The 16,536-nt window shown below is 40.3% G+C and overlaps 1 protein-coding gene across 3 annotated transcripts in view; it reads left to right on the top strand.

The window, feature by feature from the left end:
- Positions 1–11,030, top strand: part of LOC114893087 (zinc finger protein 791-like) — a 50,088-nt gene extending 39,058 nt beyond the window's left edge. For 2 of the 3 annotated variants that reach the window (XM_029218585.1, XM_029218586.1), the window contains 3 exons: positions 6,374–6,500; positions 6,690–6,750; positions 7,135–11,030. In XM_029218585.1, the coding sequence (XP_029074418.1) occupies positions 6,374–6,500; positions 6,690–6,750; positions 7,135–8,791 (1,845 nt within the window). In that variant the 3' untranslated portion in view covers positions 8,792–11,030. The remainder of the gene's footprint in view (positions 1–6,373; positions 6,501–6,689; positions 6,751–7,134) is intronic. The other variant, XM_029218587.1, reaches the window with a different exon arrangement.
- The last annotated feature ends 5,506 nt before the right edge of the window (positions 11,031–16,536 follow it).

Here is a 16,536-nt window from a genome sequence, read left to right as displayed (position 1 = left end):
CTCTATGTCTAGTATCATGTCATCTGCAAACAGTGACAGTTTCACTTTTTCTTTTCCAATTTGTATTCCTTTTATTCTCTGATTGCCATGGCTAGGACTTCCAAAACTATGTTGAATAATAGTGGTGAGAGTGGACATCCTTGTCTTGTTCCTGATCTTAGAGGAAATGCTTTCAGTTTTTCACCATTAAGAATGATGTTTGTTGGGCTTCCCTGGTGGCACAGTGGTTGAGAGTCCGCCTGCCGATGCAGGGGACACAGGTTCGTGACCCGGTCTGGGAAGATCCCACATGCCGTGGAGCGGCTAGGCCCGTGAGCCATGGCTGCTGAGCCTGCGCGTCCGGAGCCTGTGCTCCGCAATGGGAGAGGCCACAACAGTGAGAGGCCAGCGTACCACAAAAAAAAAAAAAAGAATGATGTTTGCTGTGGGTTTGTCGTATATGGCCTTTATTATGTTGAAGTAGGTTCTCTCTATGCCCACTTTCTGGACAGTTTTTATCATAAATTGAATTTTGTCAGAAGTTTTTTCTGCATCTATTGAGATGATCATACAGTTTTTATTCTTCAATTTGTTAATGTGGTGTATCACATTGATTGACTTGCGTATACTGAAGAATCCTTGCATCTCTGGGATAAATCCCACTTGATTCATGGTGTATGATCCTTTTTAATGTGTTGAATTCTGTTTGTTAGCATTTTGTTGAGGATTTTTACATCTATATTCATCAGTGATATTGGTCTGTAATTTTCTTTTTTTTATAGTATCTTTGTCTGGTTTTGGTATCAGGGTGATGGTGGCCTCATAGAATGAGTTTGGGAGTTTTCCTTCCTCTGCAATTTTTTGGAAGAGTTTGAGAAGGATGGGTGTTAGCCCTTCTCTAAATGTTTGATAGAATTCACCTGTGAAGCCATCTGATCCTGGACTTTTGTTGGAAGATTTTTTTTGTGTGTGGTACGCGGGCCCCTCACTGTTGTGGCCTCTCCCATCACAGAGCACAGGCTCCGGACGCGCAGGCTCAGTGGCCATGGCTCACGGGCCCAGCCGCTCCGCGGCATGTGGGATCCTCCTGGACCAGGGCATGAACCCGTGTCCCCTGCATCGGCAGGCGGACTCTCAACCACTGTGCCACCAGGGAAGCCCTGTTGGAAGATTTTTAATCACAGTTTCAATTTCATTACTTGTGATTGGTCTGTTCATATTTTCTGTTTCTTCTTGGTTCAGTCTTAGAAGGTTATACCTTTCTAAGAATTTGTCCATTTCTTCCAGGTTGTCCATTTTATAGGCATAGAGTTGCTTGTAGTAGTCTCTTAGGAAGGTTTGTATTTCTGCAGTGCTTGTTTTAACTTTTTTCCTTTCTAATTTTATTGATTTGAGTCCTTTCCCTCTTTTTTTAAAAAATTTATTTATTTATTTTTGGCTGCTTTGGGTCTTTGTTGCTGCGTTGGGCTTTCTCTGGCTGCAGCGAGCAGGGGCTGCTCTTCGTGGCGGTGCGTGAGCTTCTCATTGCAGTGGCTTCTCTTGTTGCGGAGCATGGGCTCTAGGCGCCTGGGCCTCAGTAATTGTGGCACATGGGCCCAGCTGCTCTGCAGCATGTGGGATCTTCCCAGACCAGGGCTCAAACCCATGTCCCATGCATTGGCAGGTGGATTCTTAACCACTGCACCACCAGGGAATCCCTCCCTCTTTTCCTTGATGAGTCTGGCTAATGGTTTATCACTTTTGTTGATCTTCTCAAAGAACCAGGTTTTAGTTTTATTGATTTTGCTATTGTTTTCTTTGTTCCTATTTCATTGATTTCTGCTCTGATCTTTATGATTTCTTTCCTTCTACTAACTTTGGATTTTGTTTGTTCTTCTTTCTCTAATTCCTTTACATGTAAGGTTAGATTGTTTATTTGAGATTTTTTTTGTTTCTTGAGGTAGGCTTGTATAGCTATAAACTTCCCTCTTAGAATTGCTTTTGCTGCATCCCATAGGTTTTGGGTCATCGTGTTTTCATTGTCATTTGTCTCTAGGTATTTTTTTGATTTTCTCTTTGATTTCGTTAGTGATCTCTTGGTTATTTAATAACGTTTAGCCTCCATGTGTTTGTGTTTTTTACATTTTTTTCTCTGTAATTGATTTCTAATCTCATAGTGTTGTGGTCAGAAAAGATGCTTGATATGATTTCAATTTTCTTAAATTTACTGAGGCTTCATTTGTGGACCTAAGATGTGATCTATTCTGGAGAATGTTCCGTGCACACTTAAGAAAGTGTAATCTACTGTTTTTGGATGGAATGTTCTATAAATATCAACTAAATCTATCTAGTCTATTGTGCCATTTAAAGCTTGTGTTTCTTTATTACTTTTCTGTTTGGATGATCTGTCCATTGGTGTAAGTGAGGTGTTAAAGTCCCCCACTATTACTGTGTTACTGTCAATTTCCTCTTCTAGAGCTGTTAGCAGTTGCTTTATGTATTGAGGTGCTCCTATGTTGGGTGAATATATAGTTGTTACATCATCTTGGATTGATCCCTTGATCATTAAGTAGTGTCCTTCCTTGTCTCTCGTAACATTCTTTAAAGTCTGTTTTATCTGATGTGAGTATTGCTACTCCTGCTTTCTTTTGATTTCCATTTGCATGGAATATCTTTTTCCATCCCCTCATTTTCAGTCTGATGTGTCCCTAGGTCTGAAGTGGGTCTCTTGTAGACAGCCTGTATATGGGTCATGTTTTTGTTATCCATTCAGCAAGCCTGTGTCTTTTGGTAGGAGCATTTAATCCATTCATGTTTAAGGTAATTATCAATATGTATTTCCTATTACTGTTTTCTTAATTGTTTTGGGTTTGTTATTGTAGGTCCTTTTCTTCTCTTGTGTTTCCCACTTAGAGAAGTTCCTTTAGCATTTGTTGTACAGCTGATTTGGTGGTGCTGAGTTCTCTTAGCTTTTGCTTGTCTGTAAAGCTTTTGATTTCTCCATCAAATGTGAATGAGATCCTTGCTGGGTAATCTTGGTTGTAGGTTCTTCCCTTTCATTAAATATGTCATGCCACTCCCTTCTGGCTTGTAGAGTTTCTGCTGAGAAATCAGCTGTTAACTTTATGGGAGTTCCCTTGTATGTTTTTTGTCGTTTTTCCCTTGCTGCTTTCAATAATTTTTCTTTGTCTTTAATTTTTGCCAATTTGATTACTATGTGTCTTGGCATGTTTATCCTGTATGGGACTCTCTGTGCTTCCTGGGCTTGGGTGGCTATTTCCTTTCCCATGTTAGGGAAGTTTTTGACTATAATCTCTTCAAATATTTTCTCAGGTCCTTTCTCTCTTCTCCTTCTGGGATCCCTATAATGCGAATGTTGTTGAGTTGAATGTTGTGCCAGAGGTCTCTTAGGCTGTCTTCATTTCTTTTCATTCTTTTTTCTTTATTCTGTTCTGCAGCAGTAAATTCCACTATTCTGTCTTCCAGGTCACTTATCCATTCTTCTGCCTCGGGTATTCTGCTATTGATTCCTTCTAGTGTATTTTTTCATTTCAGTTATTGTATTGTTCATCTCTGTTTGTTCTTTAATTTTTCTAGATCTTTGTTAAACATTTCTTGCATCTTCTCCATCTTTGCCTCCATTCTTTTTCCGAGGTCCTGGATCATCTTCACTATCATTATTCTGAATTCTTTTTCTGGAAGATAGCCTATCTCCATTTCATTTAGTTGTTTTTCTGGGGCTTTATCTTGTTCTTTCATCTGGTACATAGCTCTCTGCCTTTTCATCTTGTCTTTCTGTGAATATGGTTTTTGTTCCACAGGCTGTAGGATTGTAGTTCTTCTTGCTTCTAGGGCTTATTCCTCTTAAATGAGAAAATTCTATTTTTGGATCAATGAAGCATTTACTTGTGACTTCTAGAAGTGTCCCAGTTTTTTCTTTCACGTTTCAATCTATAATGAATTGGCTATTGCCCATGGAATACAGGGGAATACAATGTCTTTCCCAGTTAGATAACATTTTGTTAGAGATATATTTTGGGAGAGGTAACATCTTAGTGATGTTGGGTTATTTCTATAAACATCTTTTGTATTTTCATTTATCTCATTCTCCTTTAATGTTACCCAACAAAAATTTAAAAATTTTCCCATAAGGATCATTAAATATCTCATTCATTCTTCTTTAGTACCGAATTAAATTTATTCTTGAGGGAGCCAGATGCAAACTTCCAGATGGTCTTTCCTAGTGTAATCACATAGGAAGGGCTCAAGCCTACAAGCAGCAGGTTGTGACAACACATATAATTGTCTTCCAGAGAAGCTCATTAGAGCCTCAATACCCAGAGTGATTTTGGGGAGCAGATCACATAGGAACTCTGCCTAAGCATAATGAAAGTTCAGACGCGCATAATGAAAAGCGTTTATAATGTACCATAAACAGTTTAGACACACTGAGCCACTCTTATCAGGTTGGTGGGGTCACTCATAAATCCCAGTTCCCAGATACCAACAAAGGACAAACATGGTGAGCAGGCATTCCTAAGAATCAGTGATCTCAGACCTGCTAGTAACTCTCTTCTGCACACTTCATAGTAGGACATTGTTAGGAGCAAGCGCTACAGATACACCATAGAAAGTGTAATTATAGAGCTGATGCAAGCAGCTCAAGCAGGAAGTGGTTACTTCCTCACAAATTTAATAGCATCATGAACATGTGGAAATTATACATTTTTACTATGATCACTTAAAGTCTTACTGTTCTCTAATGGTAGGGTCCAGAGCACATTGGAAAAATTAGAGAAATGCTATACAAATAAATATTTCCATTTTAAGACCATCGATTCCTGTGAGAAAAACTTCTCAAGAACTGGGGATTTCTTTTTCTGTTCCTTAACTGAATAGATAAATTCTACCATTGTAATTACTGTGTGGGAACCTTTTCTCTGTCCCCTGCATGTGGACATCAGTAGGTTAGTGATCTTTTACAGAGACCAGCATTTAGGGAAGTTATGTGGTTGAGGGGTTCCTATGCCCAGACGTTGCGCTGTCATGTTCCTGTGCACCACATGGAGGCATGGAAATGAGAGAAGTGGAAAGGCAGCCTCTCAAGTGGCTGGTTGAGAATCACTGCCTCCTGTAATTGGAGAAGGGAAGTTTTATGTTTTTTAGAGGAAAGCACTGCTGGACCCTTTGTGTTTTATAATGATGGGCACGTTCACCATCAAACCATTGTGGTCTTCAGGGGACTCTGGTGCAAACTGCAATTCTTATTCAGTTCCCCAAGGTCAGCAAGGTCCAGGGTACACTGTTATGGTTTTGCCAGAAAATGCTTTTCTGGCATTTATCTTCTCAGTGTATGCACATATATGTGGTAAAGATGGTGAGAAGCCACTCTGAGGCCCATGAATATAGGGATTTTGTGGAGGTGTAAGTTGTCATGCCTTCTTTCTCATGCCTGAGTACTAACTTCAGAATAGCTTCCTAGCCTCATGAAATAGGACAGAGATAAAAAGGAGTAACTGAGTGTCAAATATTTTTACAGGCAAGTTAAACTTAATACTTTTCCACAAGGTTATTTTTATTCAGCCAGTTGCATCTGACTACTTCTGATAGCCTGGCGTACTTTAGGACAATATGGCCAGCTGGGCCTAGTGATAAGCTGGATTTCCACAGGTCTCCTGTCCTTGTCACGTTTGGTGATGGGAATGAAAGAAAAAGCTTCCAGTTCACTGTGTTTTTTTCCATTAAAACCTCATGCAAGGGGCTTCCCTGGTGGCACAGTCGTTAAGAATCCACCTGCCAATGCAGGGGACATGCGTTCAAGCCCCGGTCCAGGAAGATCCCACATGCCACAGAGCAGCTAAGCCCATGCACCACAACTACTGAAGCCCGCACACCTAGAGCCTCGTGCTCTGCAACAGGAGAAACCACCACAACGAGAAGCCCACACACCACAACAGAGTAGCCCCCATTTGCCGCAACTAGAGAAAGCCCACACGCAGCAACGAAGACCCGACACAGCCCAAAATTAATAAAAAAAAAAAAAAAACCTCATGCAAATGTGACCCTGTGTTTCATGGAGTGCTATGTGATAGATATGGTGGGTATTAATTTTTCTTACGAGGAGTTGATGATCTGGAAATATTTCTTTCATTTGGAGTTCACATTTCTCCAGCGTGCTCTGGATCCTACTGTTAGAGAATGGTAAGACTTAAGTGATCATAGTAAAAATGATTTCCATGTGTACATGATGCTGTTAAATGTGAGGAAGTGGTCATATAGAATAAGGATTTTGATGATCAAGTCACAGAATAAATATTTCAATAACAGCATCATATGTGAACTTGTGAATGGACTACAGATTCCCACTACTGTCCATCTCACCCATCTTCCTGTACACATATTTGTGATGTTTTAGGACCCAGTGGCCTTTGAGGATGTGGCTGTGAACTTTACCTTGGAGGAGTGGGCTCTGCTGGGGCCTTCACAGAAGAAACTCTACAGAGATGTGATGCGGGAAACCTTGAGGAACCTGGCCTCAATAGGTAAGAATGATGACATTCTTTCACTTAATCAATTAGAGAACAAGTGTTTCCTGCCCATCAATGTTGTTCTAAGATGTGGAATGGGGAAAGGGAATACTTTGGTAAGTAAATCATAGTTTGAGGTCATCATAGACCTGTGAAATAATAATTTTCCTATAATTTACTGATCTTTTTGGTTCTGCATTTCAGGGGAAAAATGGGAAGACCGTAACACTGAAGATCAGTACAAAAACCAGGGAAGAAATCTGAGGTGAGTTGCACTCACAGTTTAAAGCAGTGTCCCACAAGAGAATCTTCTTATGTCATGAAATTTAGAAACAAGTAGACACAAAAGGGCCCAGCTTCAAATTTATTTATTCTCAGAAAATTTTTACCAAAAAATGTTTTCTTAAGTGTGTCATGGATGTTGTTTCCCAAATAGTTTACTTTAAAACATATTCAGAGACTGCATATATGAATATCACTATGAAAATAGCAATGGTTGAGCTTTCTTGTAGAGCATTCAGTATACTCACTTTCAAACAATTTACATGGTGCAGAAAAACCTAACACTTTCCTGATAAATGATAAAAATGTAATACTAATATTTACTGTAAAATCATTAACAGTGTGCTTCTAATTTTTTTTTTAACAGAAGCCATACATTACGGAGATGCTGTGAAAGTGAAGAAGGTAGTCAGTGTGGCGAAAATATCAGCCTTATTCCAAATCTTAATCTGAACAAGAATTCTACTGCAGTAAAACCATGGGAGTGCAGTGTGTGTGGAAAAGTCCTCATGAGTCGTTCATCCTTTAATAGGCACGTTAGATCTCACACTGCACCCAAACCATCCAGGTATCAGGAATGTGGAAAGAAGCCTTATAAATGTAAGGTATGTGGAAAAGCCTTCAGTTATCTCCAGCCTTTTCAGAAACATGAAAGTAATCATAGTATAGAGAAATCCTATAAATGTAAGGAATGTGGGAAATCATTTAGATATCGCCAATCTGTTCGAAAACATGAACGGACTCACACTGGAGAAAAACCCTATCAATGTAAACAATGTGGGAAAGCCTTTCGATATCATCAAACCTTTCAAACACATGAAAGAACTCACACAGGGGAGAAACCCTATGAATGTAAGCAATGTGGTAAAGCCCTCAGTTGTCCAAGTTCCTTTCGAAGTCATGAAAGGACTCATACTGGAGAAAAACCCTATGAATGTAAAAAGTGTAGTAAAGCCTTCAGTTGTCCCAGTTCTCTTCGGAAACACGAGAGAACTCATACAGGAGAGAAACCTTATGACTGTAAGGAATGTGGGAAAGCCTTCATTTCTCTTGGAAGCTTTCAAAGACACATGATAACACATACTGGAGTTGGACCTTATAAATGTAAAGAATGTGGAAAAGCATTCAATTGTCCCAGTTCATATAGAATACATGAAAGATCTCACACTGGAGAAAAACCCTATGAATGTAAACAGTGTGGTAGAGCCTTCAGTTGTTCCAGTTCCTTTCGAACACATGAAAGAACTCACACTGGAGAGAAACCTTATCAATGTAAGGAATGTGGAAAAGCCTTCCATTGGCTCACCACTTTTCAAGTCCATGTGAGAACTCACACTGGTGAAAAACCCTATATATGTAAGCAGTGTGGTAAAGCCCTCAGTTGTCCCACTTCATTTCGAAGACATGAACGGACTCACACTGCAGAGAAACCCTACGAATGTAAGCAATGTGGGAAAACCTTCAGTTCTCCTTTAGGTTTGCAAATACATGAAAGAACTCACACTGGAGAGAAACCCTATAAATGTGAGAAATGTGGGAAAGCATTTGTTTCTCTCACAAGCTTTCGAAGACACATGATGACGCACACTGGAGATGGACCTTATAAATGTAAGGAATGTGGGAAAGCATTTAATTGTCCCAGTTCATTTCGAATACATGAAAGAACTCACACAGGAGAGAAACCCTATGAATGTAAAATATGTGGTAAAGCCTTCAGTTGTTCCAGTTATGTTCAAGTACATGAAAGAACTCATACTGGAGAGAAACCCTATGAATGCAAGGAATGTGGGAAAGCCTTCATTTACCGCACAACCTTTCGAGGTCACATGAGAATGCACACTGGTGAGAAACCGTATAAGTGTAAAGACTGTGGGAAAGCCTTTAGTCGACCCAGTTCATACAGAAGCCATGAAAGAATTCACACTGGAGAGAAACTTCTTGAATGTAAGCATTGTGGGAAAGCCTTCAATTGGCCCACATCCTTACATAAACATGTCATGAGAATGCACACTGGCTATAAGTGATAAATACAAGAGTTTCCTATCTTAACAAATACTGGGCTGGCCAAAGAGTTCATTCGGGATTTTCCATAACATCTTACAGAAGACTGAACTTTCTGGCCAACCCAATACATTCAAAGTCATATGAAAACTCTACTGGAGAGAAATGCTATAACATGTAAATAATATGGGAAAGCCTGATGTAGATTAATTCACATATAATGCTCCAAAAAATTCATAACATGAAATAAATGTTTTAAAAGTTAAAAAATATATCTTTATCAGTGGCTTATTCTGAAACTCAGTCTCTAATTATGGATTCTACTTGTTAATTTTGCAAATGAACACAACACTGAGTTGAAACAATTCTGTAAGTACTCTTTAAGCAATAGTATATAAGTTTAGTAGGTAGTATTTTTCCTTAAATTAGCTTATAGAATTTTTGTCTTTCCATTTTGAAATCTGTTGGATCCATGAGTGAACTGGAATATAATTGTAATGTGCCAATATTATATAATGTGCCAAAAATATATAATTTTTAAGTTGTTCTGTAAGTAAAGGGGGCATGGACTAATGACACTCTGGTAGTTGTTGGGATTTTCCTATTGGCTTCATGTGGCAGGTACTGGATATTTCTTACCCATTGTAAATATGCCTCTTTTATTAGAAAAACTTTTCTTTTGTCAGAAGAGCCTTCTTCCATTTTCCTTGCTAATAAATAGTTGGCATAAATTTGTAATTATGTGAAGTTTAACACAGAGTATAATCTCATTTGACTTAGTATTTACATCTTTTCTCTTTACTCTGTCATTTTCTCTTTACTCTTTGTCATTCCATCTGACTGTGATTTGGGTAAGAGACTTTAGGACACCCATGTTGACATCAACTGCATACTTAAACAAAGCAACCTTACATTGTTTGCAAGTGCAATTATTTTAAATTCGTAGCTACAATATCTTTGCACTGAAGCAACATTTTTTCCCCCACCAATGCATTAAAAATTCTCCTACATTATTCTGATATCACCAGTTAGTGTCTCTTTACCCATAATTCAATTAGAATAATTATATCACTGACGTCAACTAGTGGTATTACCATCCCTTCATTCATATTGAGCACCTACTATGTGCCTGTGCTGTAAATACAACAGTGAACATAACTGATGTGGTTACTGCTCTCACATTGCAAGTCTGTGAGATTAAATATAAACATCATATTTCTAGCTACTTTTTAAAGTGTTATTAACATTTAAGCTCTGATTCATTTTTGTAATAACCTTGTATGTTAATGGACCAATAAGTCTTTATATTTGCAAAAAGAAAAGAGACCTGTTACAGGACACTAAAATGTAGAATTGGAGATGCTCTCCTGGAATGTTATGTTAACATGGGTAATATGTTGTGACCTACATTTTCTAGAACCTGTTCTTTTCATGGTTCCATGTTAGAATTCACCACTAGCCTCCCTTGCATGACATTTGGAAGGCAAAGTGAAGAAGGCCTTAGTTCTTGAGCCACACAGGAGTTTCACATATACCTGGTTCTAGCCCATTTTCCTGATTCTTTGCCCTGCCAGTCCAAAGTAGCCTCATTACCACCAGCTACATGACTTTCATTTTCTCAGACCTGTTGGTTTCCACAGATGCCTCCACAAGTTCCACAGCAAAGATCCCTCACAGTTTGGATTTTCCTGCAAGTCCTCATGTGTCCACCAGGCAACAAATTTAGACTGCTGTGATTGAGAACGTTTTGTGAAGCACTGACTCACCTCTTCTCTATATTGTACTTGTATAAGGTCTAATTTGTGTAGTAAACACATTGTTCTGTTGATATTGCTAGGGACTGTGTGTTCCTGATTCCACTATAGCAGCTACAGTGGTGCAGTCAGAAGAAAGTACGTGGTCCTGTAGTGAGTTCCTCTACTGCACTGTGCAGTGACTTCTGTGGCCCAATCCTTCCATGTGAGAATTAGCACCTTCCTCTTATCGGATAGATTATGGATATTTCCAATCACTCACAAGTGAACATAATTCCTCAGTACATTTTCAGTTATGACTGATTGTATGTGATTGAAAACAATGGTTTTTTGTCAAATGCTTCTCTTTCAAAAAAACTTGTATACTAACAAATATTATCTTTTCCATTTCCTAATAGGATATATTGAAACATCCCATTGCAATTGTGGATTTTTAGATCAACTTTGTGGTTTTTTTCAAGGTAATCATCATACATTTTGATTCAGTATTACCGTGTATATTCTTCCTCAGGCAAATTTTTTTTTCATAGTTAGAATTTTTGTCATGAAACGGATTTCTCATTTGTTCTTAATTAAAAACTTAAATCATGGTTTTGTTACTGCCTTCTTGCCAAAAACTGCCAGGTTCACACTTGTATTCAAACAGGGGCGTGGGGGAGGGATAAATTCGGTGACTGGGATTGACATATACACACTACTGTATATAAAATAGATAACTAATGAGAACCTACTGTATAGCACAGGGAACTCTACTCAATACTCTGTAATGGCCTATATGGGAAAAGAATCTAAAGAGTAAATGTATGTATAACTAACTCACTTTGTTGTACACCTAAAACTAACACAACATTGTACGTAACTATACTCCAATAAAAAATTTTTTTGAAAAATGGATCAGAAAAAGCAATGTAAAAACAACAACAAATAGAGGGGCATAACGAATCATCATAATAAGGATGAACACAAACCATAAATGATAATGGGTCATATCAGTAAGAGACTGTCCAAAAGCTCTTACAGGATACAGGATTTGGACTTGTGTTAGGTATTACCTCCTTTTCCAATCAACTGAGGCTTTATGAGTTTAGGTAAATTGTCAAGAACACAAACCTGGCAAGGGACAAAGACAGGGTTACTATTCCAAGCAAGGCTTTCTTGCTCAGAAGCTACTCTTGATGCTAATTTTTCAGCATCCCTCTTCTACTAGGCACTGTAGACTCAAATCATACACAATTTAGCATAAATAGGGCACTACACACTCTGGATATATAGCTGTGAAACAAGTTCTTCAAGTCCTGGCTCTTACATTTTTGTGGGAAGAGGTGATTAACAAATAGCACAATCTGGGTTTATAAGATGGAAATAAGAGCTTTGAAGAAAGTAAACAATGCTATGAGGTAATAGGGAGACTGGAATTGTGTGTCTGTGGCGGGTCAGGGCCTCATGAGTGAGGATGTCATCACTGATCACTTTTTATTTACACGATCTTGCGTCTTAAACACTATTTGAGGAACTGCTTGGGTGCAGATATAAGAAGTGGGGAGCAATACAGACATCCCTGCATTCCTGTGATCAACCATAATGGTTTCCCATAAAGACGTAGGCATGGTTCATCTTCATCTTTGCCACAGTTGAAAGTTTTATTGCATGTAATAGTAATCATGAGTTTGGACATGGATTATCCAAGACTTGAGACTCCCCATTCCCATTACTTTGGGCCATGAGTAGTTTTGGTGTTTATGTTTGTATTTAACATCATTTGAAAAGATTTAAATTGCCTTTTAGGGACTTCCCTGGCAGTCCAGTGGTTAAGACTCTGAGCTTCCAATGCAGGGGATGCAGGTTCGATCTCTGGTCAGGGAACTGAGATCCCACATGACACTGGGCACGGCCAAAAATTGTAAAAAAATAAATTGCCTTTTATATTTCCATTATAATTTTGCTGCTACACAGATGGAGTGACTCCATGAAGGCTTTCTGGTCCTCCAAGTTTGAGGAAGGGTTCTGGTCATCTGCACACTTGTAGCCAGTCATGGGTTTTCCTGTGAGTGATATCTGTGCAAGTCCAACATGAAACACTAAAAAGAGCTACGGATGTTTAGGGGGCAGTCATCCAAGGAATAAGTGAAGTGAGCTGCAGACAGAGGGCTATCCTCTTCAGTAATATCCCAAGTTAGTGGGAAAGGAGGTACGTCTGACATCCTCAAAATGGAAAGTTTTTAATGCCTTTTATAAGAAGAGAACTGGAAGCTTTTTGCTTCAATGGTCCACAGAGTTACAAAGCCCATTTTGCTGTTCATAGGTGTTATTCCCATAGTTTTAGACCTCCAGCATATGTTATGAAAAGGGAGGGGGGGCTTCCCTGGTGGTGCAGTGGTTAAGAATCCACCTGCCAACTCAGGGGACACGAGTTCAAGCCCTGCTCAGGGAAGATCCCACATGCCGCAGAGCAACTAAGCCCGTGTGCCCCAACTACTGAGCCTGCGCTCTAGAGCCCATGCTCCGCAACAAGAGAAGCCACCGCAATGAGAAGCCCGCTCACTGCAACGAAGAGTAGCTCCTGCTCACCGCAACTAGAGAAAAAGCCCGCATGCAGCAACGAAGACCCAATGCAACCAAAAATAAATAAAAATTTTAAAAATAAATTTATTTTTTAAAAAAAGGGAGGGGGAGGGATTACCAGCTTTGTGTTTCATTAAAGAGCAAAAGAAGTCTAAACTTCCTCCATGTTTTCAGTACTAACTTATGTCTTCTCTGCATGGTATAGATGTGATTTCATAATTATTTCTCTCAGTTGCTCCGCCCCTTCCCCAAGTATTCCTCCCATCTTTTTTTTTTTTTTTTTGGCCACACCTTGCAGCATGTGGGATCTTGGTTCCCCGACCACACATCCAACCTGTGCTGCCTGAAGTGGAAGCACAGAGTCTTTTTTGGCCTCCTGTGTTACAAATGAAAGTCAGACACAGGGAGAACAGGGTCTTACCAAACTCAAGAGCTCATAATAATGGAATCTCAGCTTAAAGGCCTAATGTGTGCCACCACCCATACTAGGCACTGTCAAAATTTTTATGCCTAGGAGAACAGTGCACAATTGTGCACTTTTACAAATGGAATCAAAGTTTACGAACAGGGCTCACATGACAACATGGTGTTCTACTGATATTGCATTCTGGAAAAGGCAGAGGCAAACATATAGGGACCTAAAATAGATCAGTGATTAAAGGTGGACAGAGTTAGTACAAATGGGCACCATAGGGGTGTTCTTTGGGGGTAATAGAGTATTCTCCATCTTTTGGAGGTAGTATTAGTATAAATTTGTGAAAACTCATAAATATGCTTAACAATAGTATGAAGAATTGAAGACCTGGAGAGGAAGGACTTAGTGCCCAACAAGCCTTTCTTGCAATCCCATCTTAATTAGGAAATGCCCTCTAGGGCTGCACCTGCCCACTGCCTATACACACAACTGGAGAGAAGTGAGAGGGCTCCCAGGATCTGCCTTTGACTTTAAGTCAGATTCTTCAGGCAGATCTCTGGGAAGGCAGGGGTCTAAACAAAGGTTTACCCCACAGTTCTCCCCAAGTGGGCTCTGCCTGGGGACATACTGTTTCCTGGGCATCGGTATCATGTCTTCCAGGGCCATCTTGAGGATATTTCTAGTTCTAAGTCCCACCTGAAACCTACTATGTCTGCTGGGTGGAAAGCATCTATAGAAATCCAGGTCTGTCCCACTCGAAAATTTCTCTGCAGCAACGCCAGGTGGCTGTGAGCTAACAGGGCAGAACAAGCAGTGACAGAAATCATGTCATGGGGCGCAACCCACCGCCATGCTCAGTGGCCTTTCTTCCCTGAGGTCAAGAGATTTTTTTTTCTTCTGGACCAACGGAGAAAGCACCACAGTGCCTGCGTGTGGTTATGTCTGCCCGAGACAAGTGCTCCTGGTCTGCGCCCCAGTGTCTGAGGAGGGGCGCTCGTCCAGGGCGTTTTTTTCTTATACCACAGAGCCTTGCTATGCTGGATGCTCCCCCCGTGGTTGACTCCCTACTTTGCAGTCTACAGGATAGGAGAGACACCCACCAGAGGACACCTGGAGTCTACCCCAAACCAGTGCTCTGTACAAGCAGGGACCCTCTGAGCTTCACCTATTTCTTGGTATCCTTCAGGTGCTTTGCCGTGTGGATGAAAGGCTCTTGGTGCTGCAGCCAGGAGTCACTGCTGTGCCTCTGACGTGGGAGAGCCAACTTCAGGACACTGGTCCACAAGAGACCTCCCAGCTCCACATAATTTCAAACGGCAAAAATCTCCCAGAGATCTCCATCTCAACACCAAACCCAGCTTCACTCAACGACCAGCAAGCTACAGTGCTGGACACCCTATGCCAAACAACTAGCAAGACAGGAAAACAACCCGACCCATTAGCAGAGAGGCTGCCTAAAATCGTAATAAGGCCACAGACACCCCAAAACACACCACCAGATGTGGACCTGCCCACCAGAAACACAAGATCCAGCCTCATCCACCAGAAAAAAGGCACTACTCCCCTCCACCAGAAAGCCTACACAACCCACTGAACCAACCTTAGCCACTAGGGCCAGACACCAAAAACAACAGGAACTAAGAACCTGCAGCCTGCAAAAAGGAGACACCAAACCCAATAAGATAAGCAAAATAAGAAGACAAAAAAACAGAAAGCAGATAAAGGAGCAAGATAAAAAACCCACCAGACCTAACAAATGAAGAGGAAATACGCAGTCTACCTGAAAAAGAATTCAGAATAACGACAGTAAAGATGATCCAAAATCTTGGAAATAGAATAGACAAAATGCAAGAAACATTTAACAAAGACCTACAAGAACTAAAGAGGAAACAAGCAACGATGAACAACACAATAAATGAAATTAAAAATACTCTAGAAGGGGGCTTCCCTGGTGGCGCAGTGGTTGGGAGTCCGCCTGCCAATGCAGGGGACACGGGTTCGTGCCCCGGTCCGGGAAGATCCCACGTGCCCCAGAGCAGCTGGGTCCATGGGCCATGGCCGCTGGGCCTGCGTGTCCAGAGCCTGTGATCTGCAGCAGGAGAGGCCACAACAGTGAGAGGCCCGCGTAACACACACACACAAAAAAAAAACTCTAGAAGGGATCAATAGCAGAATAACTGAGGCAGAAGAACGGATAAGTGACCTGGAAGATAAAATAGTGGAAATTACTGCAAAGCAGAATAAAGAAAAAAGAATGAAAAAAACTGAGGACAGTCTCAGAGACCTCTGGGACAACATTAAACGCACCAACATTCGAATTATAGGGGTCCCAGAAGAAGAAGAGAAAAAGAAAGGGACTGAGAAAATATTTGAAGAGATTATAGTTGAAAACTTCCCTAATATGGGAAAGGAAATAGTTCATCAAGTCCAGGAAGCACAGAGAGTCCCATACAGGATAAATCCAAGGGGAAACATGCCAAGACACATATTAACCAAACTATCAAAAATTAAATACAAAGAAAATATATTAAAAGCAGCAAGGGAAAAACAACAAATAATACACAAGGGAATCCCCATAAGGTTAACAGCTGATCTTTCAGCAGAAACTCTGCAAGCCAGAAGGGACTGGCAGGACATATTTAAGGTGATGAAGGAGAAAAACCTACAACCAAGATTACTCTACCCAGCAAGGATCTCATTCAGATCTGATGGAGAAATTAAAACCCTTACAGACAAGCAAAAGCTAAAAGAGTTCAGCACCACCAAACCACCTTTACAACAACTGCTAAAGGAACTTCTCTAGGCAAGAAACACAAGAGAAGGAAAAGACCTACAATAAAAAACCCAAAACAATAAAGAAAAATGGGAATAGGAACATACATATCAATAATTACCTTGTAAAAAATGTAAATGGATTAAATGCTCCCACCAAAAGACACAGACTGGCTGAATGGATACAAAAACAAGACCCATATATATGCTGTCTACAAGAGACCCACTTCAGACCTACAGACACATACAGACTGAAAGTGAGGGG

The sequence above is a fragment of the Monodon monoceros genome, unplaced genomic scaffold (genome assembly GCF_005190385.1).
Source record: "Monodon monoceros isolate NGI ecotype Baffin Bay Population unplaced genomic scaffold, NGI_Narwhal_1 Super_Scaffold_12, whole genome shotgun sequence".
NCBI lineage: Eukaryota > Metazoa > Chordata > Mammalia > Artiodactyla > Monodontidae > Monodon > Monodon monoceros.
The sequence above is the reverse complement of the archived record's forward strand: the minus strand, read 5'-3'. Positions and strand labels throughout refer to the sequence as shown.